Genomic DNA, 25,061 nt, shown 5'->3' on the forward strand with positions numbered 1-25,061 from the left:
GATATTTTTTGAAAGCAAGTACTTAATTTATCTCATATGCCAATTTTTGAATTTGTTAATTTAAAAAGGCTTAACGGTTAGCCTAAAAGGTGGCAACTTTGATAAAGTTATCGACTGTATGTCAAGCTAACAACGCCAGAATCAAATGTTTGGTAACCCTATTCATCAGCTGTTCGAAAAAAGAAAATGCATTTGGCATTCCAGGGATAATTAAAAATCAATTGCAGCAGCAGCGCACAGCAAGTGGCCAAGGAAAAGAGTACACACGGACGGGGGAACACCTCGCGGCATCCAAAGGTGTAGTAACTGATCCACAGCTGCTCCACTTCGAGCACAAATTCGATTACCCGTTTCGCAGGTTTAAACAAAGTGTGCCAACGCCACAACACGCCCCCACCCAGAAGACCATAGAAACGCCAGCGGAAGTGGGATAGAGACGCGGATCACGCTTCACTGGCCACTTGCCACTCATTAATAGCTGGCCACGCCCACTGCCACAAGATGCACCTTAGTGCGGATATTTCCAGCGCCCTGCAGCAAATCGAGGCTGTGAAGAAGGGCATCGAAGAGTCTGATGACCCGAAACTGCAGATGCAGACGGCCGAGAGCCTCAACACCATCCTAGGCATCTTGCAAGACCCCGTATTTCGCACCATCGTCCACGTTCAGGACTCGCTCTCTGAGCTCAATGCCCAGCTGGGCCAGCACCCGTCCATGTTGCCCAACGATTTTGACATCGATGTGGCCGGCAATCTTGTGCTCAGCCTGAATGGCGGCGAGGTGATGTACGACTTTGATGAACAACGGTCTTCTTCGCACTCCCATTCGGCACCGGGTAGTCCGGATAAATCTGGAGGCGTCGGCGAAGAGCCGCGCCCACAGAGCCAGAACTCTAAAAGCGCTGGCGTTGCGGATTTGTACGCCACGGACTACGCCCAGATCCAGGCCATAGAGCTGGTGAACGACGGCACGGGTCTAGGATTCGGCATCATTGGAGCCCGAAACTCTGGAGTGATTGTGAAGACCATTCTGCCAGGTGGGGTGGCCGATAGAGATGGACGTCTTCGTTCTGGGGACCACATTCTGCAGATTGGAGATGTCAACTTGCACGAAATGGTCTCCGAACAGGTTGCTGCGGTATTGCGTCAATCTGGAACCCACGTCCGCCTGGTTGTCGCCCGTCCCGTCGAGCATAGTGTGCCTACGCCTCAGTATGCACTGGAACCAGGCACGGCTGTGGTACCAACCCGCGTTCTCGTCGATCCTGCCGAGCTGGAGCGGTACCTAATCTCTACTGGCTATCCGGAGATATTTGGCGAGAGTTCCACGGCTTCCACTCCGCAGACCACCACAGAAGATGATCGGTTTGTGTATCGCGGTGAGACCTCCATGCTGATTGATCCTAACATCGACCTCGAGGAATTGCTGGCCCTCCCTGAGACGGAGAAGCTGCAGGTGGAGCTTAAAAAGGATGCCAATGGCCTAGGTATCACGATTGCCGGCTACGTTTGTGAGAAAGAGGAATTGTCTGGCATTTTTGTGAAAAGTGTATCGCCGGGATCAGCGGCAGATCTGAGTGGCCGCATCAGGGTCAACGATCGCATAATCGAAGTGGACGGGCAGTCGCTGCAGGGCTACTCCAATCACCAAGCCGTCGAGCTGCTGAAGAAGTCTGGTCAGGTGGTAAATCTTCGCTTAGAACGTTACTTGCGAGGTCCTAAATTCGAGCAACTGCAGCAGGCCATCGCTGCTAATGACAAGCTTCCATCCAGTGCTCCTGGGACGCCTTCGAGGGCACCCTTGCCAACTCCAGTGGCCACCACTTCATCGGCCACAACCACACCTTCACGCAGTATAGCACGCGAGTTGGAGGAGGAAGCTTTGCCGGCACCAGAAGCTTTCATGACCACTCCGCCGACGATGACCACCACCACTTTGAGCTCGTTTGGAGCAGGAAAACAACTGGTAGCAGTAAGGGATTCCCTGGATGGCTCCACGAAGATCATACCCACGGAGGTCGTACCCTTGGCGGATAAAACAGAGGTGAGTAAGCAGTAATGACTAACTCTCCATTTTAATAAACAATCCGAATGTTGTAGGCCAAGAACAACGGTGTGATCACCCGTCACAAGTACTACACTGATCCAGAGCTCTCCGACGACGCAGAAACCGAGATCATACGCAAATGGCAAAAAATTGTAGGCTCCGATGTAGAGGTGATTGTAGCCCAGATCAAGAAGTTTGCTGTTGGCGGTTTGGGAATTTCCTTGGAAGGAACCGTGGATGTGGAAGGAGGACGAGAGGTACGACCCCACCACTATATTCGTTCGATCTTGCCCGATGGACCAGTGGGTGTAAATGGAGTTCTCCGCTCCGGAGATGAACTATTGGAAGTAAATGGAGAGCGGCTTCTGGGCATGAATCACCTGGAGGTGGTGGCTATACTGAAGGAACTGCCATTGGACGTGCGCATGGTCTGCGGTCGTAACAGAAACACTTCACTACTTCCCTTCTCTGATGATACCCTGAAAAAGCTGAGTAACAACTTTGAGAACCTTTTGCCCGCTACTGATCGCCTGGTTAAGGCAAAATCGGATGGAAGTCTGGCTACCGCTGGTTCCGTGGCCGATGGGGATTCAGTGGCTGCCGCCGCCTCTTCGTTTAGCAAGCTCAAGTCACGTTCGCTGGAGCCATTGACAGGACTGGCCATGTGGTCATCTCAACCGCAAATCATCGAACTGGTCAAGGGCGACCGCGGCCTGGGCTTTTCTATTCTAGATTATCAAGATCCGCTAGATCCAAACGACACACTAATTGTAATCCGTTCTTTGGTTCCTGGAGGAGTGGCTCAATTGGATGGACGCCTCATACCAGGAGACCGTTTGCTATTTGTGAACTCTATCAATCTAGAAAACGCCTCGCTGGACCAGGCTGTGCAGGCTTTAAAGGGTGCATCAAAGGGCGTGGTACGTATTGGTGTAGCCAAGCCACTGCCGATGACGGACAACTCACTGAAGGCTTGCAGCAATGCAAGCACCACTAGCGAGGAGACTTTAGACGCGCAGTCGTCGCCTCCTGCTCTGCCCACAGCTGCTCCGCCCGCAATGCCGCCCACTGCCTCCAAGGGAGCTGAACCGGATCTAATTCCCGACTGGCGGAATTAGGTAGTTACGACGTAAAATTCGAAACATTCCAGGCAGCTGAATCTTCAAATCTGTCTCTGCATCTAATCAAATAATGTTGCATCGGATCTAGCTAGATTTTTGCAATTAAGTTTACCGAATTGTTTTATGTATGTCTTAAAGTCTTACGATTTGTTTAAAAAAGAAAACGCGTCTCCGATTCCACAAAATTTGATGGGATGCAAGATCACAGGACCGATTGTTATTACCGAATCAAAATGTTATGCATATTATTAGCACCGAATTGTGTTTGTCCCCCAAAAACGAGCATTTCACAAGCATGCAATATCTGTAACCCTCTAGTATTAGTAAATGAATTTTAACATGGTATTTCCAGAGTGTATGTACTTAAACTAAATTAAATAATGTACCTTCCATACGGTCAATGAGTATCACTAGGGGAGCGGAATTATGGCCTTGGCTTTGACTTATTGCACCCGATTCAACTGACGCTCGATTCTCATGTAATTTCGCCTGGACAGAATTCGATCCCGTGCGTAGCTAACCAGGTAGCTCAGTAGCCCAACTACGAAGCACAAAACTTCGAATTTCAAGAAGTTCATCTGCTCGATCAGTGCCACCCGATCGCAGCTCCTGGTAACGATCTCCCCGCTCTGACATCGTAGGACCTCCTTGTAGTGCGTGTGGATACAAACCCCTAGACTGCGACTGACTATGTCGAATTCCGAGCACGGATGACACTCCTGTACCATCGTGTACTTTTCATTCCGCCAGCATGTAGAGTTGTCCTCGATGACGAACTGTGGTTCCCGACGACGAGGTCCTTCTGCCGCGTATCGGGATTCAACGAAGAGGACGAGAATGGTGACCACCGTAAGAGCTCCAAGCCCAAGGAGCATATGGTGTCGCTGGCAGTTTTCAAGCATTTTAGAGGCGGGAAGGTAGCTCTATAATCGGATAAAGTTCGAAAACCAACTGGAAAACAAGTTTAATATATGAATAAATTTCAAGACATATGGATGAGATTACTAACTCTTGTTTTGTTTTCTTTTTCGGTTCAGTGTGACCGAAGCTAAGACTTAGTGTTTCTTATCCAATACCTCTTTGGAACCAGCTCGTGCCGTTATTAATACCAAAATAATTAGCTAAAACCTTTTTTAAGTTAACGCTATCCTAATTTGTATTCAACTATTATTTTTAAATTTTGGCACTTTGTAAATTATTACGTATTATATTTAATATGTAATTAGGGAAAAGATCATGAAAGGTTATAATTATGATTCGCTTGGTAGTTATAAAAGTAACCAGTTCTATTCTAGTTCATGGAAATACTAAAGTGTTACCATAGAGGTACTAGCCCAGAACTAGTTCGCTGTTTACGAACAAGAATGGATGCAGACCAAAACAATTACGGACTATAAGCACAAAGCAGACGGGAGAAATCTGTGAAAATTTTTATAAATCGCGTGTTGGCGCATTGAAAATGGTGCTGCGATCGGGGATTATAATTCCGTTTCAGTTTCGCGACACGAAGAAGCTGTTAATGATCGGGGTTCCCGAGGAAAACCGCAACCTAAACATATGGGACCTGAAGAACGTGGGTAAGCAGTGGTATGGATGGGGGCCATCAAACTAGGAGCGCCCAAAACGATGGAATCAAAAAACATGGGAATCTAAAATTAAATAACTAATTCCGTCTCCACAGTGCGGGCCGCCTTCGGAATTTATAACTTTGAATTCCGGAACAAGAAGATCGGCTTCAACATCCCTGATGAGCTGCTGCTGCACTATCTGGCCCAGAGGCACGACCTCACCAACTTCGTTATAGAGATCAGTCAAGGTAAATAGCGTTTAAGTTACGGTACGGCTAAGTCGCGATTCAATTAGCGTTTAAGCATTCGAGTGAGTGACTGTTAACTGGAAATCCCGAAGTCGGAGTTTTCCAGAATCCGGGCTTATTTGTAGATCCGTTGTGTTTATGTAGACGCGGCGTGCGCTTCGCTTGTAAGTCTCTGCGATTGCCATCTGTAATAAATCCCAAATTGTAAAATGCTTTCTCTTGCAGCCCTGGACGATGGTCACGCAAAGGAGCTGCTCTCCTATGAGCCCTCCTGCTCCATGGCCGTCCTGAAGCAGCAGCAACAGCAGCACCTCCAGGCGCACCACCCTCATCCCCACCAGCATCACGTGCCACTGCCACAGCGTTCAAACGAGAGCGCCTCGCACCACGCCCACGAATACGTGCCTGGCTCTCAGCCCAACTCTCCAGCACTGGGAATGAGTGCAGAGGCTGTGGACTCGCCACTGGAGCAGCAGGGCAATAACTCGGGATCAGAACCCACGGATCATACGCACAAACTCCGCCTGGGACAGGCCTACTCGGAACGGACACCAGAATCGCTAACCCAGTCTATCGATCCCATGGACATCATACCCAAGTCGGAGTCCGAATCGGAAGTTGAGCGTCTGCAGCGGGCCTCAAGATTTCTGGTACGCCAGGAAGCCCATCAACAAGCACAACAACAACAGCATCAGCAGCAGTTGTTGCCAGGTCAGCAGATCTTTCCCAGCTATTCGCACCCTTTGCCACCGATGAATGCACCGAATTCCTCCCAACAGTCGCCCTATACGCCGGGTCTAATGAGTCGCTTTAGAAGTGAGAGAAGCCCCTGTGCCAGTCGAAAATTCGTTTTTAATCCCTAAATATTCTTTTTAAGAACGCGGCGAACGCATGTCAAAGGACCAAAAAGAGCTATACGTAAAGTTCTTCGAGGACAACCCGTGCATGCTATCGAACCACCGCCGTCACGATGGCCTCACCGAACCTTTGTGGGCGAAATTGGCGCATATGCTTAACAGCGTACCCCAAGGAGCCGTAAAGAACGTGGAGGACTGGAAGCAGACTTTTGATGCCTGGAGGTATCGCATCTTCATGTATACGCGCTACAACTCCAAGCTAAGCATGTCTGAGACAAGCGATCCGAAGAACTTTAAGCCCCTGACAGCTACCGACCAGAAGGCGTACGCCATGTGGACCAGCCACAAGCACATAGCGCCGCAGGACTACGAGAAAATGGATATGTTTGCGCCGCTGGACGAGACGACAACGACGACAAATAATTACGACTACTAAATCGGGATCAAAGTGCAAAGGATACAACTGTTAATGTGTACTTTAACTAGTGCTAAGAAATACAATACATTTTAAGAGAAAAAATATGTGTTTTCGATCTTGGATAAGACTAGCTATAATGTGTTTTTTAGAATGATCTCTCCCATTAACTAGTTTATGTATTTATATATTTCAGTTTACGATGTCGCTTTGGACAACTATGTATTAAATCGGCAGTGCCGCTGTGGGGACCAGAAAATGCTAAACGACTCGCCGACGCCCGAGGAGCCCACCAATCTTTGCCAGCCCAGTAATGTCCTGGAGGCAACGCCCACTCCGCTAATGACCATGCCACCTTGCGGTGACGAGGATCATGAGCATGAACACGAACATGAGCACGAACATGAGGAGAACATGAAGTACCGGATCGACAAAGCCAGTAGTGGAGCCGCCTCGGCGGAACTCGGCATGCCAGCTTACGAGGTCTGCTCGCCCAAGATGGATTACGACACGCAGGACGAGATGCCGGATTCGCCACACTCCCAGCAGCTTCCACAACCGCCTTTGCCTTTGCCTGCGGCCTTGCCGCTCCCACCGCCGCCCACTTCCCACCACCAGCATTTGCAACAGCAACAGGAGGTATATTCCATCACTTGCAATTTGTTGCGCGTGATTTAAGTCACTTCTGATTTTATTCTTTAGGAGCGCATCCAGCAAGAATACATCATCCAGCAGCAGCAGCAACACCATTATGCTCTTCTCCAGCAACAGCAAGAGCAACAGCAACAACAGCAGATCCAGCAACAAGTCAACATGGCCATGGGAACGACCACAACTAACAACATTCGACGTAAGTGACCCTCATAAAATTTATACAACCAATAAAGCTAGCAAGCTAATGACTTAAGAATAGTCGCGTGCTAAGATATACCATGATTAATTTTACAAAATGTGCTTAATGTTTTTCTTACTTCCGTAATAACACAGTACATTTCTGAAATAACTTTTGAACATATTTTATTTTAATTTGCCATCGAATTAAACACTTTTAAATATATTTATTTTTATTAATTAATAAAAATAATAAAATAATTTGCGTTTTCCATTAAAGTACAACATATTTCACGTTTCAAATCAAAGAATCCATAAATAAAAAAGTCTTTAAATTCGGCTCCACGAATATCACATTAGCGCATTCCAATTTTATCAGATATTTGTATAATATTTGCATTAATTCGGCCATACATTTGAATAATGCACTTAAATATTTTTACTGATTCTGTAAACAATGATGTTAATTAGGTCTCCATTGATTTCTCGTCCGCAGAACGCAAGGAGCGCATGTCCAAGCGGCAGAAGGAGCTATATGTGCACTTCCTGCAGCAGCACCAGTTCATCAATGACCATCGGCGCAACGATCCCGTGCTGGATCCCTACTGGTTGAAGCTAGCTAATCTGCTGAATGCAGTGCCGCAGGGCGCTGTTAAGCACGTGACCGAGTGGAAGCAGACCTTCGACAATTGGCGATACCGCATCTTTCTTTACGCGCGCTACAACTCCAAGCTGCAGGATGAGGAGGCCCAGAATCCTCGGAATTTTAAGCCTCTGACACGGACCGATAAGCAGGCCTATATCATGTGGATCAGGAACCCCGATACGGCGCCACCTGATCTCGACAAGATGCGCAACGTCTTCTGTAACCTGGAGGAGACGGTCGTGCAGCAGGAGTAGATCCGGGGATTGCCATTGTCCTAGTTGTAAAACTTCCGATCTTTCTTTGTCATATTTTAATGGTTTTTATCGTGTTAACCGTGCGTATGTGTGTCGCTGTTTTTCCTGTTATGGGAATGCATTTTTCTTTTAGTTTTTGTCATTGTTATGTTTATATGAATATTAAACATGTGTTTTTTCTGAATGGAGCGCTAATTTTAGTCGGAATATGCACGAGATTATATTTATACACCGGCCAAGCAGTTCGTTTGCCCCAGCTGGTGTTTTGCATATGGTATAGCCACAATGAACTTAATGCTGAACAGGTTATGGAATTAATAAGTGCGTGGATTTGTTCAACCCGCAGTTATGGCAAGGATATCGAATTCAAACTTAAAACAACAGCTTTTTGGCCTTGATGGATAGAGTTGTTTTGAGTGACTATGACAAACTCCTTTCAGAACCAGCTCCATTTGTATTCCTCCGTATCTCCATCTAGACACCCACACCCACAGTTTCGTCTACCGATGCTGATTAATTCGCTGCCCGCGGCGGTACAGCATCCAGTGTGTGGCTTGTACTTGTCACTAATCCCCGGCCATTAATTATTCGTTCAATCATATCCGATATGCCTGATGCCGCCATTCAATCGATACTTGACAGCTTTCGTTGGGATTATTTCTTTATTGGCAAATCCCGATAATAATTCCTTCTTTTGCCGATCTGCAAATTAGTTCCAGTGTTTCTTGAACCTGAACCTGAAACTGAAAAGGGAGCCCCATTGATTAGCATATTGTTAATTAAAAAGAAATTACTTGGGTTTGGCCTGGCATTGGCTTTTGTACATTTTATTCTTCTGATTAAATGGCAATTTATCATAAATTATTGCACTTAATTGTGTGCAAAATGCAAAGTGCTGCGGGACCATTTAGAAACCTTGTTTTATTGGTAACAGAATTGTGTTACATAAATAACTAACTTAAATGAGCGTATCAGCTTGAGAGATATTACAAATGACTCGTAATCGTGGGGTTCCCCTCCGTGGGCCCCCATCGCCTTTTGTCTGTTATCTGCAGCGTCGCCAATTGCCATTCCTAATAAAGATAAATGAACCCGCACTCATTCCAACCGATTCACTCCGTTCCAAAGGCATTGAGTTGGGTTATTGGCTGTGACTTTTGCGGCCGATTGCCCCCGTATCGGAGCTGGGTTCTGGCATATGGGTACATGTGAAAAAATATGATCTTTTTTAGATGTCAACTGGAGAGACTATACAAATATTAATATGCGTTATAGTCAATCTGTATTAATTAAGTTCGCTAAGATTATCAATCATTTTGTTCGCTATAAGTAGTATAGTCTTTAAAAGATAAACTATGTTTTTTTCGCAGTGCATTTAATATCTACTGCGTCAGTCAGGCGTTCAATATCAATATTTCAGCATTCAGCATTTGCATTCGAGAATTCGTAGGCCGACGTCTAGGTGGCATTCGTTAGATGTGCCCGTGTATGAATTATGACAGGTGGGGGAAAACAATGCGAAACTTGGTGGCTGCCACGGATCGGCTCATGTTTAATTCATCTGTAACTGCATATGGGGCGCAGGGTAACCGGGTAGCTGTTCTCAGATCGGCCGTCGATAGCCGTTGACAGATTAATTCGAAGTTGCGAGTCCAGAAACCAGAAATATGAGCCGTGTCTTAAGAACTGGGTGGAGTTGGGCTGGGCCGCCGATAACGTTTCGGTTCCTAACCCAGTTTCCGCCGTCTAATCCACTCCAATCCCCCATATTACCATATATTAGCCGCTCACTTTCAATGGTAATTTATCAAAATTAAAATTATCGCATCAGATTAGTTTGCCTAGCAAAATTCTCCCACACTCTCACCAAAAAAAACCAAACACTTAGTAAAAGACCAGCAGCAGTTTAGTCCCAAAAAAAAAAATAGCGAACAAAAACTAAAAACTTCATCAGATCAATCATAAAGACATAAAAAATGCTGTAAAAACGATAAAAACACCATAAAAGCGATAATAATCTTTTGAAAGACCTGTTTTGCCCAGCAATGATCAGAGCAGACCAAAGACAGTTCCATAGCCCAACCACCATCACCGCCCCACTGCACCACACACTTTACAGCACCAAGACATGCAGAGGGAAAAATTTATAGTTTTCAAGATAGATTTTTCTATATAAATATAATTAAAGTGGAGGTATTAAAAACGATACTTATTGAAATAGCTTAAAATCCACATTAACATAACTTAATATTCATTCAAAAGATTTTTTATGCATCTTTTTAATTGGAATCCTAAAGTTATTTTCTTACTGTATACCTTAGCCATATCTTACCAAAGGCAACTTGTCAGACCGAAGTGATCTTAACAGACATTTCTGTTGATTTACTATTCGAAGTTAAACACACAGACACACACATAATTGGAAAAACTTGTGTATGCTAATCGATAGGCGAACTGATTGATATGGCTTTTTAATTGCATTTACAATTTAATTGACCTGAACTATCGCGCCGCAAAAGGCGAAGCCGAAATCCCGCAGAATCACTTAGCATAATTTTATGTCTTAATGAGGAAACCGATCTTCCATTAAGCGCTACATTGTGAACCCATAAAAACAAATTAAATAACTGCAAAAACACGAGAATTTTGCATCGACATAAGGCGACCGATAAATATAACGAGTGTTGGCTCATTAACTTGGCCAGCCAATAAAATCAAACTCGGTTGACATCCAATCAAATTGATGGGGACAAGCACTTCAATCGTTGTGGGGGCTGTTGAAGTGTTTAATGAAAGAAATTAAAATACGTCAGCCTTCAGCTCATGCGTAAAGACTCAGCCGTCTCAGACTATATCCGATTTCAATGTCACTCACGTAATCGCTCTCCGTAGTGCCATAATTGTGGTTCAGTGTGGCTCGAGTATGTATGTACATATTTGTGTGTGTGTGTTATCACTGAGTGATTTGTTGAAGGAGGTCAGGGATGCCTCACACCCACGTAGGCCTAGTGGATGTCTACTATTGAAAGTCTGTTCAGAATAAAGTCAATCAAGAAGTTTATTTAATCAATTATGTAGACAGAAAGAAAGATCCCAGTCTGACTGTTAATATTTACAAATGATCTTTACGAGCTCAACGAACATAAAAGCATCTGTAATCAATGCTAATTTATTTTCAAAGTATTTACAAAAATACATTTATTGTATTTATTCATTGAATTTAAATTACTTTAATGGCAATAAGTGAACATATCAAACGCATTTGAAAGCAGTATGACATTAGCATTCCTTAATTTATCAAAATATTTCTAAGTTAAACAAATCGATAATAAATTAACAATGAATTATAAACATCAAAGTATTTTTCAGTTGCATGGCAAGCACATAAACAAAGTGTTGGGTAATTAAAATGAAAATCGGAAATAATATAAAATTGATTGGCTTAATTTATTATACATGTGTCTGAATATTAAGTTATGCAAGCCAACATAACAACAACAACTTTGCTTAGTCAAATAAAATACTTATTACCGAAATGTATTATTTTATACTCTTTCAGTAATTACAAGTTTAATGCTCATACTAATAAAGACAGTGTTTATTCTTGATTTAAGCAGCAACATGTTTACCCAAATGTTGGCAACATGTTTTCAAGAATCCAATGCCGGAAACGGCCCTAGCAACATGTTGCTGGTTGGGCATGGGCCACATATGAAAACTGGCTGGTAAAAAGCAAGAAAAACAGCGCTGAAAAATAGAAAACAAAGCGAAAAACAGCCGAGTTGGTGCTCGGGCTCGGGTTTTGGGGTTCGGGCCTGGCTTGAAGCCGTCTGGCTGATTCGCAAACCAGCTGATGACCAACAGAGGCCGACAAATCGGGAGACGGAGACTTTGTGCTGATGCTACCACATTCGCTGCTTTCAGTGTGGCCCGTGTCTTCAATGAGTTTTGTCACGCTTTAGCGCAAAAACAGCGGTTCGATATCGAGATCCCTACGCCAGCAGATATATATAAGACATATAGTATATATCCTCCAGACATCAGCCGCCAGCAGCAAAGTATGTGTCGTCGTGTCATTTGATGAGGCAAACGTGTAAAAATATAAGCCGCGTTGTGAAGTTCTCGTTAAGTGCAAGAAAGAAATAAAAAAATAATATAAACAGAAACAGAATAAGAAACGGAAAAATAAAAGGAGCCTTAAAGTCAGCAAGAGGAACAAAAGAAACAAAAGACTGAGGCAACGAACTTGCGTGCTGCTATGCAGACAATTTATAGCCTGCAGGCTGCGCAGCTGCTGTCGCAGGCGTGTTGAATTTATGCAAATAAATAAATCAATTCCACAGAAGATAAATAAAATTGAAGGCGTTTCGCCGTTTTGCACGCACAAAACACTTTAAGGCATTTGTCAAAGCAACCGAAAAAAATATGCATAACCAATCTAGAGAAAAATCTGTTTCCCGACCTGCCATAAATTAAACCTCGCCCATGACTTTTCTCCCCAGCGAAATAAAATGAAATAACATAATACTGTGAAGGGAAGGGAAAATCTTAAAAAACGCTTTTGGCCTCTTTAAATGCAACAACTTGAAAATGAGTTTTTGAACAGGCCGCATATTATTATTATTATTATCATGAGCAGCCAACAATTCGCATTTAGTTTTGCTTTATCTCCGTACAGCTTTTTCTGTTTAATGTGCCGGAAATGTTTTCTCAGCGCTGCGGATAATTGTGGGTACTTGAGGTTGGGTGTTGCCAATGATTATAAAACCTTGTTAATTTGCACAAATTGGTTTTGCATTTGTCAAGACCAGACGTAGCATCTTCTACTTCTACCAGTTTGTCGGCTCTATAAAAGTTAAATGCTTAATTTATGCACATATCATGGTTCCTTAAATTGGCCGCAGAGCAACACTTAAGGTCACCTGATCTGCGGGCTTATTACAGCTGGAAACGGGTTTGCTAGAGATTCTACTAGCTAGCTGGTGACCTCCAGAGCCTCCAGTTTTGACGCCTAAAAAATCTTATGCCACAGAGTCCGTCTAAACATAGTCACGTTCCGACTGTTAGCCATGACATGGGCCGGCTGCTTTTGGCCGGACAGTACATACTGGCACGCCTTCTTCCTCGGATATTTACGATGGCAAATAGCTGGGACTTAGACGGCACTTAAAATGCGTGGCATGTGGCTCGCATTTGGCTCCACTTTGCGACACTGTGTAGCCAAAAAGACCAAAAGGCAACCCGCCAGCCGCCAAGCCACCACGCCAAAGGCAATTGAAAATTAACCGTACCTTAGATTTTCAAGAAAATGGTAAATGGTCATTTAAATTGGCTCCAATGTTTACGCATGCGCGACAGATCGTGCAGTACACCCCCTCGCAGAGTCGACCAAATATACCCTCTTATCAGGTTGGCCATGTGTGGAACGAATCTCGATCTCGATCTCCGTCAGAAAGCCAAATGCTGCCATGGACACTGGCAATTGAGACGCCAAAAGACGCCAAACTGACAGAGTCATCGTCATCGCGGACACAATCACCGCCAAAAGTAACCATTCACTAGGGTCCAACTAAGTAAGGGGATTGCATAATGACCGGGCTCCAATCCACTTGATATTTACCTTAAATCTGATTTGATATTGTCCCACACGTCATTCGATATGCCAGACTCGTCTACAATTACCAGATCTGATGATCGGCTGTACCCGACTTATGACTATTACATATATATATAGGACAGGTCGAGTGGTGCTGATTAAGGCTGACCAGGTTACCAGGTGACCAGCTCGGCAGTTGCTAAAACAAATTAAAAACAAATCTGAGTGTAGAGGACAGCCAAACAACTTTCTGTGCTAAAATGGTTATGCAAACTTCAAGTGCAACGAAGTGATTGTAGTAAAAATCAAAACCTTCCTTTCAATAATTCAACTAATATTTTTGCAGTTAAACGACTTAGAAGTTTCGGGTTTCATTTGACCAAATCGAATCACAAAATGGTAAGTACTTAATAATTATTATTATTTATTGTAATTTTGAAAAAGATTTCCGTGCCGTAATTGAGTTCAAACACGTGTAGATTGACTCGTGTTTTTGGGTAATCAATGCACGTATTTATGCGTTCCTCGATTCTGTGTTTGCTCTCACATAATTTTTGGATTAATTAAATCGCCAGCACGCTCATCCAACGAAATTGACACACACTCTTGGCAACTGCATAAATTTCGCATCAACGCATGAGCAAACCCAGGCATTCGTGTCATTGGACCTTGCCTTATAAGATGGCAAATATAAATATATATTAATTAGATATACAAATTCCTCAGCTTTCTCAAAGAATTTCAGTTTCAAACCTTCCTTTAAGAAGCTGTCAAAATATTGATATAAGTTCTCAGCTAGTTGGTTATTTTCCCTTTAAGTTATAAATTTACATGACTTTTTCAGTCACAACTCTTGTGATGTCACATTATGTTATATAGAAAACAAAACAATGTAATAAGATGTCTTCCCATAATCTCAACTGCACCGCCGAGGGCAAACCACTCTTTCTGTGCACAGAAAGTGCATTTGACAAAGGCATTGACCCAGAAGTGGGCCTGCGAATGTGGTTGTCGATTCTTATTTATTCCATACGCATTGTTCTGTGGCAAGTTTGTTTTCCGAGTCTTATTTGTTCGGTTATTTAGCTGCTGCTGAGCCGATGTCTCACCGGAAATGAAAACCGTCCGCTGGTCTGAGCGAAATCAGCGTCATTAATTGTCAAAATACGCAAGGCAAAAACAATATTTGTGCAACATCATTTAGGTAATTAACGTGTTCGATTATTTTTATAATTCTGTTTTTGGCGATTTGCCACAGACAAAGAGCCCGCAGCCAAAAGCATAATCATATTAAAATGCAATTTGTTAATTTAAATGACTTCCTTAAACGAAATGGAGAAGCTAACACTAATGTTGTCCGATCTTGGGTTTCAAATTGAAAAATAGAAAAAATATTTCCTACGATTTATCAGCCACCATTTAGCATTATAATTCAAATTATGGGTTATGCGATTGACAAATCATACAGCCCGCCTGAATTACATTCATGACTTAATGTTGATTTTATGCAGAAACCAAACAAAGCTCAAATTATACAAATTAACGGCCGTTTTCGGTTTGTTTACAAAACAATCAAATGCAACTTTGGCCACGCTCCGAAATCATTTTCAACGCTAACGGTAGCACATTGACCTGGCCAAATCCATTGTCTTGACCACTGGGCCAGCGTTGGCCCATTGTTTGGGCTGGAATTGATTTGATTCGATTCGTTTCGATTTATTTATTTTTCCCATTTTCACAACATTCCTGGCTAAAAGTTCAAGACACTTAACTGCCTGACAGGCATTAACTTTTGGGTCCGTAACCGTTGATTAGGCGTGTTGACTTGCAGTTGCGTTGAGATTTATGATTAGCGCCCGGGTTAGTTGAGCCACTAAAACAACAACCAAACTCAATAGTGAATACTGAAAATCGAGACGCATTAAGTGCCCTACTCAAAATGCAAGTTATTACGTCTCGAAGGTTTTTTCGGTCTTTACGTATTTTTCCATTTTTCCATTTTTACTTTGCGAAACTCAAACGCCCAAAATGCCAGAAATTCAATGAGCCTCTGCTATCGAGATGGAGTCAATCAACTGGCCAGCTGGAAACCAGAAATCTCCAATTCCAACAAAATGTTTTGCCCTCCAGCACACCCTGGGACATATTTATGGCGATGTCGATCTCCAGCCCACAAAATCTGGCAGCTCCTTTGGAATGTCCAGAATGAATGACTTTGCTGAAACTTTTGGGGAGATCTCCCACTGATACCTTTGTCCAAATTGGTTACACTTGGAGTCGGGCGAACTTTAACATTCTTTAGATTGATTTGAAATTACAAAAGACTACACAAGTGTTGGGAAAAATATAAATAGTGGTGACTAGAAACTTTAATTAGCTTACAGATACCAAAAATTTTTTGAAATATCCTGAAAAACAAGTTACTAAATATACAACTTCTTGAACTTCTCGAACATATGAAAAACTGTTTGGATATCTCCTTGAAAAACTTCGAGTCCAGTTCAAAGGCCGAGTTTATCTGAATATCTAATATATTGCGCAACTATCGAGATGCTGCCCCGGCTTCTGTAACCGCTTCTCGAGTCATTTATCGAGTTTATTTGCGAGCAAAGTACGAGAATTTAATTTGCCAATTTTTCGTGTTAATTAAAAGTCGGCCACGCCCCTTGCATGTTATGTCCGAGCGAGTGAAATCAGCAGAAATTCAGCATCTCAGTACGCAAAAAGGTCAAGTTTGCTGTGCTCCGTCAGTCTGTCTGGGAACAATTCCGATGGCGAACAATGCCAGTTGTGTAAATAGAATCGCAGAATCCACCTACGAGTACACATCATGATCTTCACAATAGACGCCTTTTAAATGTAGAGAAGAACAAGAAAGATCTGAAATTTCGTTAACCCCATTGAGCAGGTTCAAAATGCGCATTTGGCAGCGTAATTGAAATCAACATGATGTCTACTTATTTATTAATATTCTCTGATTACTTTTTTCTGGCCACTTTTTGTTTGCGCGACTGATTGACTCCCACGTCGGGCTTGCTTATAAATTTGGTATTCGATTTGCAAATCATTTTTTTTTTCGGCCATCGATTATTGTTTATTATTCTTTTGTTATGGATATGGACTTGACTTGGGCTGAACCCCTCTGAAATAGCATGGGAACAGTGTGGCAATTAATCAAAGTGCATAATCATACTTCTTTTCTGGCCTGGGAAAGTATGCAAATGCAGAGATTTCATTAATGAGAAGTATTTGTCTTTGCCATGAGAAACTCAATATTCAAAGGGGAGAGAAAGCTTTGCGGCTATTCTTTTGGGCCATGCCAACTTCAAAAGTGTCTATATCTAAGCGCTCTTTTGTACCACTTAAAAAATATACAAATCACTTAAACTCTTCAGTTTGTAAGGCGATACTAGACATTCTAAATTTCGAAACTCTAGAAACACTTTGAGGCTGCCCCCTCAAAGGCAATCGATAATGCGTCAGCCAAGCACCTTCACCAAATCCAAGACAAATCGCTGCCAATCACCCATCATAACTCAAGACACATCTGCCACCGAACCGACAGATCGAAGAGGCTGCTGAGCCGATCTCCCGGCACAAGGTTATGTCGAAATATCGGTTGAAATGCACACAGGAAACAATTAGCGAGCTACTATGTATGAACTTTTTTAACTAACATTTGTTAGATTAAAAAATGTTTAGGTATTTAAGGTAGTCATGGATCCTAAAACTATATACACAGGCAAACTCAATCGATTTCAAGCATTTATTTCTCGCTGTGCAGACGGCAGACTGATGAGGAAGCTTGAATCGAATATTGTTTTCGGTACTTCACCTCTATTTTGCTTTTGCACACCCAGGTACATGCCAAACACTGTGTAGCAATGCACTGAAAACCGAGTCTAATGGCAGCAAGACAAAATAACTCGAACAAATGCTCATAAGCTGGCAGAAACATAAAATGGAAACGAGTTTGCGGGTCTGTGACAAACGAGCGATGCCAAAAAATAAAACGAAACTACAGCCACGAAATAATGATTTGGCGTCAAAGAGCCATGTTCAAATTTAACGCTAGCCCCTTTTCGGGCCTTTTGGGGGTGTTGTGGGGCTGTTCCAGGGGGCTGGTGTTTGTTCTGCGATTTATCAAGGTTAGTTTGCTTAATTGATGGATGGTTAGCGGCTGCCATTGCATTGAACGAGCGACAATTCGCCGGGCCTTGAACCTCTCCTCAAGTCTGATGAAGATGGATATGTGCCTGACAGAACAAGAACTCGACTTTACTTTAAAACTAAAACTGAAACTGAATCTCATTCGGAACCTGAATCGGAGGCTAGGCCAGCGCTTTATATGCAAATAAGAGCGCGTTGTAAAAAAAAATAAGCTAATTACGTGACACGCTTCGGCTGTTCAACATCGGGCAGATGAAGTCATTCTTAAACCCTTTATTTATGATTCTCGACTTGTAGTGAAGGTCAGCAGTCGGCCACTTGGCCACTGTGCTTGGCCCCAGTTCAGTGATCTGCCGGATGCCTTCTCTCGTTCTGCACCAGAAGCCATTAAGATGTAAATTTAATGATCACCTACGGCGCGATATCTGGCATCCAGATTTATGGATGATATTTTCACGCTAACGTTGGGCAGATAACACCCACCACGTTTCGATTGATAAAGCACTAAGGCCGATCTGCATTCTGGCATTTCCAGCTTGTCGGAGATAGTTGCTTACTTACTTAAGCGGATGTTACTTGCTAGCTATGACTAAGCTTAGTTTATGCTTGGAAAATCCTCCTCGAAGAATAGCTTTTGTAAAGATCAAGCGGATAATCAAGATCTTAAATAGCAAGTAATTTAATAATGGGGTAGAAAAGGTTTCTAGCTCTCCCTTTGATTAGTTTTCTAGTAGTTATTGTTCAGATTAAGAAGAGCCTAATGCGGATGTTACTTAGTGGATATGACTATGCAAAGTTTATGCTTGGTAAACCACCTCCAAAGAACAACTTGAAAGTTGAAAAATCATTAAAATTCAGCACTTAATTATAGGCTTTTGCATAAATTTAGTTATTTTTGATTGTGTTTCTTTTTAGTTTGTTTGTTTCGTTTTACATAATTTTATGATAATCGTTTTATTTCGATCAGCTCTTTGTGATTATCGTTTTGTAATAAATTATCATCTGATTTCGCTCATCCATTTCCAATCGTGATCGCTTGATTATCTTCTCATGACCTTTTCAAAAGCTATTCCAATAAGGCCAGAGAGCATAATTGATTGTGGGATTCAATAGCAACGCCATAACTGGAGTAATCCCCTCTTGATTTCTTTCTTTGGAAGTCAGTTCATTACCTAGCACCTATCACCTTATGAGTGTGTTGATTGATCACTCTGACTGATGAATGATCTGTGTTTTTGCATCTCTCCTTTGCTTTCCACAATGAGATTTCGGTAATTGTGAATAGATGTTGATATCATTGACTTACTTTTAGCACCCACTCCTGGCACGATTTCACAGTTAAGGGAAAACCATTCATCATTATCGCCTTGGGGCTTTCGCCTTTTGCCCGCATTGCAAAAAGTGCAATTCACAAATTGTAACTAGCCGATGTATATGGCCCATATTCATAATTAAACTGCAGTTTTTCTGCCCGCACGAACCACAAAAATACTCGAAAAAAAAAAGCAGACATGGCATATCTAACTACTTATGAGGGGTACCCCCATAAGCCAATATAAATTATTTCAATTAAGGCGTTTAAAAAATGATTATGGCACACTTATTATCGAATTACAATTCGAACGAGCCGAATGCAGGCGTTAAACTTTGTTTCGCCTTTTCGATAATGTTGTGTAATAAAGGAGATTTACAATAACTATAAGAGACTATAAGATCTCGGGCGATTTATCCAGTCGGCACACCACCAGACCACCACTTCAGCAGGCCAAAATCAGCTAACCATAATCCACACTAAGCCACAGTCAGCTGGCTAAGGAGGCTTTTCTTTTATTTTAGCCACATTAAATTAAATCTAAGCTTGACCCAAAAAAACACAAGCACGAGCTGGTTGTTTTGCTTTTTTCAGTTTCAGTTTTTTGGCTGCACAAAATTTCGCAAACATATTTTGTCTAAGCACTTAATTTGAGATTGGAACAAAGCATAACTGCAGCTTAGTCAGCTTGATAATAAATGATTATTTTCGGTCTAAACTGCGTTAATCAAAGTTAATGATAATGCGGTGTAATGCCGACCGTGTGGTGCGGCGTTTACTTAGTCTTTATTGATTGTTTTTAATTAGTGAGCAGAATTTCGGTACGCCCGCGGCGGGCTGCTGCTCATTACCATTACGGTTACGATTACCATTACCAGATCGCGATCAAGATCGTTTTGGTCGCTGAGGAGTGCCTGGTATTCGGAATTACGACCCAAAGGAGAGTCCCCATTACGTAGGTTCGTTCAACCGTTCAACTTCGCAGTTCTGAAGCCATTAAGTGGCCAAGAATAAACAACGAGAAAAGCAAAACCAAAATCCCAGGTCTCGCAGCTCTCCATCTGCGATCTAGTCAAGTTCAGGGTCAACACTATTTTGTCTGTCGGAAGTGACACAGCCAGCAGGGCGACCATTGTTACACAAATCCGAGTTTATGGCTTCTCATGCCGCCTAATAACAGGTCTTGTCAAACTGGAGCCATTAAAAGGTTTTCAAAACGGAGCAAAACGTGTTGAGATCTCGCTGAATTCGAATAGTTGTCCGCGCCGCTTTGATTTCTGTCTCGAACTTATGCTTTTGAATACCACTTTGGACTACACACCGAAAAAAATGATCAAAATACGACGTAAATGTCGCGAGCCATGGCTTTTATGAAGATTAATAGTCTTTTAATCAGGGGTATCCCATGGGTTAGGCGCCTATTATTATGTCCTAAACTTGTACTTAACCATAGATCAAGTTTAATATCAAACATCTTCACTTTTTTAATGAGTTCAAACATTTAAGTTCCATCAATTAAAAGTCACCATTAAATAGTCAGCAATCTTTGCTTATATAAGCAGCGTGGCTGTCATCTGTTTTCTGGACTCGTTTCGGCTTCACCTTATTTTTATGACAACCTCCGCCATGGATTTAGGATAGGATAGCCGTCACTCACTCACTCACTTGGCATGTACTAGGCATCGATCGTTAATGCCGGCCTTGATTTTAGCGTGTTTTTATGATTGCACAAAAGCGATGACGGAGTCGATCGCCCGAACAGGTATTGCTGCAACCGCCGGCTCTATGCCAATATGCATTGTGCATAGCAAATAAATGCTTGTCAATGCAAAATTGTCAATCAATTAGCCAAAATGGGGGATAGCCGAGCCCGCTGACAGTTTAACCGCTGCCTCTTCGGGGCAAGTGTCGTACATAATTGCTGGTATTAGCCACCTCACGATCCCACATTGGGGTTATGCTGTTGTCAAACATTTAATTTATGGACCAATGAAATCGAAGAGAATTGCTCAATACGATTGTGTCAAATACTGATGACGTGGATAGTAAAATATTAAAACATTATCTTAATTTCTGTAAAAGAGTTTCTAATTTTTCAGTGCACCATTTCATAGAATTAGCCAATCAATTGTATTGTCAATCATGAGAAAAATGGCAAGCGAAATAGATCGATTTGTAGTCGCCGAAAAAAAGAATCCCAGCCCCTCGAATTGGCCAATTGAAATAAACCGCAAGTTGTCCTAAGTCTGGCCAACAGATGGTATCCATACATCAGCGTTATCGATACCTTTTTTGGCATTTACTGTGCTGACAAATTTGTAGCCAGATGCCTATCCTCCCAGCCGGGCCATAACTCTATGCCGTGACGTAACTAATGGCCATATTAAGCCGCAAAGGTTTAGCCGCATATTACTATATATTTATTGCTGGCCGATTGGGTGCGTTTTGCGGTGGTCTTAGCCACTAAGCCACACACTTCCTCGAGGCTCATTAGTTAAGCAAACACTCGACACAACGGGCAATCAGTGCGAATATCGGGAGGAAAACAGAACCAGCCATAAATAATGCCACATTCTGCTGTGTTAGCCATTGTAATCGATTTGAGAATCGCATTAAAAGTGTCAATCGACAGGGATTGTATAAAAACTTGAACCGAATGTAATTAATCAACAATAAATCTTTTATTTGCGCGGGTAATTCAATTAACCCAACAAACAGTCGTCATAAATATTTATGGGCCATTGCGATTCATAGGCCAAACATCTGAGCAAAGTGCAAGGCAGTAAACGAACAATAAAATAAATAATTTCTTTGAATATTTAAGCTCTTTTTTACTCACAAAAAAAGCACAAAAACTCAAGCAGCTGCAGCCATTTAACACTTGACATTGTTTTATTAACAAGAGATGTGGTGTTTCTGTTTTGTACGTAATTATTGTTATTACATTCGAGTTATACACACTCAAATCGAGTTCAAGTGCGATGTGTTTGTTCGCCTGAAACTGAAGCTGAAATCGAAATTGCAATTGATTTTGCTGTGTCTGTGTCCAATTTGCCAGGCGACTAAATAAAGCGATTTTAATTGATCATCGAGTCGAGGTTGCGTGGATGATAAGGCGAAGCGGGTTTTATGACATTTGTTTTTGAATCTCGTATATCGTATCGCCTAATCTCGATCTCGAATCGGGGGCGGTCGATATCAGCCTTTAGAATCGTGTAACAATTTGCCAAACACAGCACAATGCAAAGCACTTTCTTGCGAGGATTCACTCTCATCCGAAACTCGTTTTCCAGCTCACTCCTTGCCTGCTGCTAGTCGCCACAGTCGCCAGTTTCAGCCTCCAGGCACAGGCCATCCGGGTGGACTGGGGCACCAACACAGGACCGATACAACCACCTCCGCCGCGCACCACACCGCAACCGCCGAGGAAGCCATACCGGGATCCAGCGCCCGTCTGGGAGGACCAGACCAATGACATACCCAACCCCAATCCCTATGTGTAAGTGCAAACGGGTTTCGATGTTCGACAACCAGAAAAACTAGCTTCAAGGGTCAGGCTATTTATATAAATAATTTTTACGAAATAAATTGAAAATCTGGTATTTGCTAGTTTTCGTTTTCAGCTGTAGATGTACAGAAAATATTGATTTGCCTTTGCCAATTTTCCTGATTCGAATTGCATTCGACTTTGTTTTACTAATTTAAACCAACTTTATATATCCCCCGACAGCTACGTCCTGCCACCTCCATCGCGACCAAGGACCTGGGCGATTCCCGCCGGACCCTATGCCCCGCCCAACTACAACAACCAGCCACCTAAGGGCAACAACTACGGCCAGCTGGTCTCCAGTTCTTACAGCGGCGGAGTGACCTCCGTTCCCGGACTGGCTGCCCAGTATGTGCCCGGAGTGGGCATCAAGTATACGGCGATCGCGATGCCCGACAAGCTGCAGGGCAAATACAACGCAAAGACCAAGAAGTACAAGGCCTACGAGAAGGCCAAGTACGCGTACCCCTGGAACTATGTAAGGCAATACGAGAGTCGCAAGCGTTATCTGCGCTACTGAACCGCCGATACCTGATATGCATTTAGAACTACCTATATATAAATTGTAAAAGAGATTAAAGCCAGACCTCAGACACTACCCCCGCTTTTGACACTGTAGATTGCAAATGCCTTTCAGCCAGATCAAAAGAAACCCCGCATCGCAAACATTCCGCTCACTCTTCCTTTCACAATCATCTTGCTCCAACCACAACCACATCCACATTCACATCCATGTCCATGTCATAATCGCATGCATCATCTCGTTGCAGTTGCAGCAGTTGCCGGTGGAGGAGAAGGCCTTGGAATGGCAGGCGGAGCTCGAGAAGCGGTTGGACGAGGAACAGGCTCAGTCTCAGGCTCTCAGTTCCTCCACGACAAGCACCACTTCCAGCACCTCAACAACCAGCATCACCACGACAACACCAGTACCACCTCCACCTCCACCTCCATCCGCGGACAGCACCACCACTGCCACAACATCGTCGACAACATCTACGAGCACGCAGCAGCCCACAACAATTGCCAATTACAAGCTGGCGCACGAGAAGAGCGCCCATCTGAAGAAACACAGCAAGCAGAAGAAGCTCTTCCAGCTGCGCATGGAGCAGGAGAAGATGGCTATGAAGAACCTGCAGCAGGAGCAAAACTCGTTGTTGCAGACCAGTTGAGCGGGGGGGCGCGACAGCCGCCAGCAAAACAAGAAAACATTAAAGCGAACATTAACTTTAAGACTTGCCCACAATGTTGTAAATAACTATTAATAAAATTAAACATCCCATAATAAAACCTAATCGAAATTAAGGAACTTGGCCAACGAACTTCAGATGGGCATGTGTGGTAAACATGGTAGTTGTAATTAAGGAACAGATTTACGCAGAAAAACAAAAGACTTAGGCAACGAACTTTAAATGGGCATGTGTGGCAGCTATAAAGAAGCCTAAAAAGTAATTACTGGTCGGGGTAAAAGAACAATAGAGGCTGATATAATCGAAAAAGGGTCATAACATGGACTTGAGATGGGCATCATAAAACATAATTGTATTGAATTTTTAACTAAATTGGCAATTGGCAAATCACTTAAAAATGAATAAAAAAACAGGTAAGGTTGAAGAATTTCTAAAGTAAGTAAATATACATCTCTTAAGAAACATATATTAACTCCTTCCTCATAAATGCTATCTATTTCAACTATATCTTATCGCGAAAATCAAAAGACTTAGGCAACGAACTTGAACAAACTAGTTACTTAACGCAAACAAACCTAATTAGATAACAATAACCGAGATAAACGAAAGTCTTAGGTGACGAACTCAACTAATACATAAAAGACAACTCTCAGAGATACGAAAACGAAAAATAAATATAAGTAATAAGGGAAACTAAGCTTGTCTGAGGAAGATGGCGCCTAAATTAGCTTTTAATTGCTCGCGAGGGTCAACAAAAGGGCAAGCCAGACAAGGTGAGCTGTCAAACGGAATAACGGACCCACCGCTGATTGGCACTTTCCTGAACGACTTTTTATAGCCGCAGGCTCACAAAACTGGGCACAAAAAGCTGGGCCAACCAAACATACGGCAATTAGCCGGCGCAATTAGCGGTGTCGTTGAACGGCGGCGGCTTCTGGGCCATCATTTAAGCTGATCACAGAGCGGCGTGCGCAGACCCTGACCACGAGACGTCAGCGGCAGCAATGGAAACAATATAATTAGCACGAAATGCTAACAAAAACACAATCATTCTTTTTCTGCAGTCCAAAAATATTTGATTTATGCCCGGCTCCTTTGGCATCGTTGGGTGTCGTTAACCAAATTTCAGTTTGTCAACGGGTTTAGTAGCGCAAAAATACGTCAACAGCATTCGGAGGGGCTTAATTTATTATCATTAAGCTTAAAATTCATATTCGGCTTGGGAAGTGAGCTAATATCAGCAGTAGCTGACGGCTTGAACGA

The 25,061-nt window shown here is 42.8% G+C and overlaps 4 protein-coding genes across 5 annotated transcripts; 3 read left to right on the forward strand and 1 right to left on the reverse strand.

The window, feature by feature from the left end:
- The first annotated feature begins 163 nt into the window (after nt 1-163).
- On the forward strand, nt 164-3,559 carry LOC108113995 (patj homolog). The gene is made up of 2 exons (XM_017224744.2): nt 164-2,043; nt 2,100-3,559. Exons 1-2 carry the CDS (start codon nt 502-504, stop codon nt 3,162-3,164), a joined length of 2,607 nt encoding a protein of 868 aa, XP_017080233.1. The 5' UTR covers nt 164-501; the 3' UTR covers nt 3,165-3,559.
- On the reverse strand, nt 3,464-4,219 carry LOC108114005 (protein JTB). Its single transcript, XM_017224755.1, has 2 exons — nt 4,177-4,219; nt 3,464-4,118 (listed from the first exon to the last, which is right to left on the reverse strand). Exon 2 carries the CDS (start codon nt 4,067-4,069, stop codon nt 3,611-3,613), a length of 459 nt encoding a protein of 152 aa, XP_017080244.1. The 5' UTR covers nt 4,070-4,118; nt 4,177-4,219; the 3' UTR covers nt 3,464-3,610.
- Nucleotides 4,220-4,530: 311 nt separating this feature from the next.
- LOC108114181 (putative mediator of RNA polymerase II transcription subunit 12) lies at nt 4,531-8,170 on the forward strand. Of its 2 annotated transcripts, XM_017225000.1 has the most exons (5): nt 4,531-4,744; nt 4,849-4,983; nt 6,452-6,894; nt 6,958-7,105; nt 7,583-8,170. In XM_017225000.1, the coding sequence occupies exons 1-5, from the start codon at nt 4,627-4,629 to the stop codon at nt 7,984-7,986; spliced, it is 1,248 nt and encodes a 415-aa protein (XP_017080489.1). In that variant the 5' UTR covers nt 4,531-4,626; the 3' UTR covers nt 7,987-8,170. The 2 variants fall into 2 exon arrangements, with proteins under 2 accessions (XP_017080489.1, XP_017080481.1); XM_017224992.2 differs by lacking the exons at nt 6,452-6,894; nt 6,958-7,105; nt 7,583-8,170 and adding exons at nt 5,209-5,799; nt 5,861-6,429.
- Nucleotides 8,171-11,860: 3,690 nt separating this feature from the next.
- On the forward strand, nt 11,861-23,898 carry LOC108114149 (proline-rich receptor-like protein kinase PERK1). The gene is made up of 5 exons (XM_017224941.2): nt 11,861-12,044; nt 13,929-13,981; nt 22,358-22,563; nt 22,795-23,089; nt 23,382-23,898. Exons 2-5 carry the CDS (start codon nt 13,979-13,981, stop codon nt 23,778-23,780), a joined length of 903 nt encoding a protein of 300 aa, XP_017080430.1. The 5' UTR covers nt 11,861-12,044; nt 13,929-13,978; the 3' UTR covers nt 23,781-23,898.
- Nucleotides 23,899-25,061: the final 1,163 nt, after the last annotated feature.

Source organism: Drosophila eugracilis, unplaced genomic scaffold (assembly GCF_018153835.1).
Source record: "Drosophila eugracilis isolate 14026-0451.02 unplaced genomic scaffold, ASM1815383v1 contig_2088, whole genome shotgun sequence".
Taxonomy (NCBI): Eukaryota; Metazoa; Arthropoda; class Insecta; order Diptera; family Drosophilidae; genus Drosophila; species Drosophila eugracilis.

What these genes read in the sequence shown, in the direction of transcription:
- LOC108113995 (XM_017224744.2), top strand. Translation starts at nt 502, where the DNA reads ATGCACCTTAGTGCGGATATTTCCAGCGCCCTGCAGCAAATCGAGGCT. An exon ending in CCTTGGCGGATAAAACAGAG is followed by an intron (nt 2,044 to 2,099) that starts GTGAGTAAGCAG and finishes CGAATGTTGTAG; the next exon opens with GCCAAGAACAACGGTGTGAT.
- LOC108114005 (XM_017224755.1), bottom strand. Translation starts at nt 4,069, where the DNA reads ATGCTTGAAAACTGCCAGCGACACCATATGCTCCTTGGGCTTGGAGCT.
- LOC108114181 (XM_017224992.2), top strand. Translation starts at nt 4,627, where the DNA reads ATGGTGCTGCGATCGGGGATTATAATTCCGTTTCAGTTTCGCGACACG. An exon ending in CGTTATAGAGATCAGTCAAG is followed by an intron (nt 4,984 to 5,208) that starts GTAAATAGCGTT and finishes TTTCTCTTGCAG; the next exon opens with CCCTGGACGATGGTCACGCA. An exon ending in TCTAATGAGTCGCTTTAGAA is followed by an intron (nt 5,800 to 5,860) that starts GTGAGAGAAGCC and finishes ATTCTTTTTAAG; the next exon opens with AACGCGGCGAACGCATGTCA.
- LOC108114149 (XM_017224941.2), top strand. An exon ending in CCCAACCCCAATCCCTATGT is followed by an intron (nt 22,564 to 22,794) that starts GTAAGTGCAAAC and finishes ATCCCCCGACAG; the next exon opens with CTACGTCCTGCCACCTCCAT. An exon ending in ACGCGTACCCCTGGAACTAT is followed by an intron (nt 23,090 to 23,381) that starts GTAAGGCAATAC and finishes ATCTCGTTGCAG; the next exon opens with TTGCAGCAGTTGCCGGTGGA.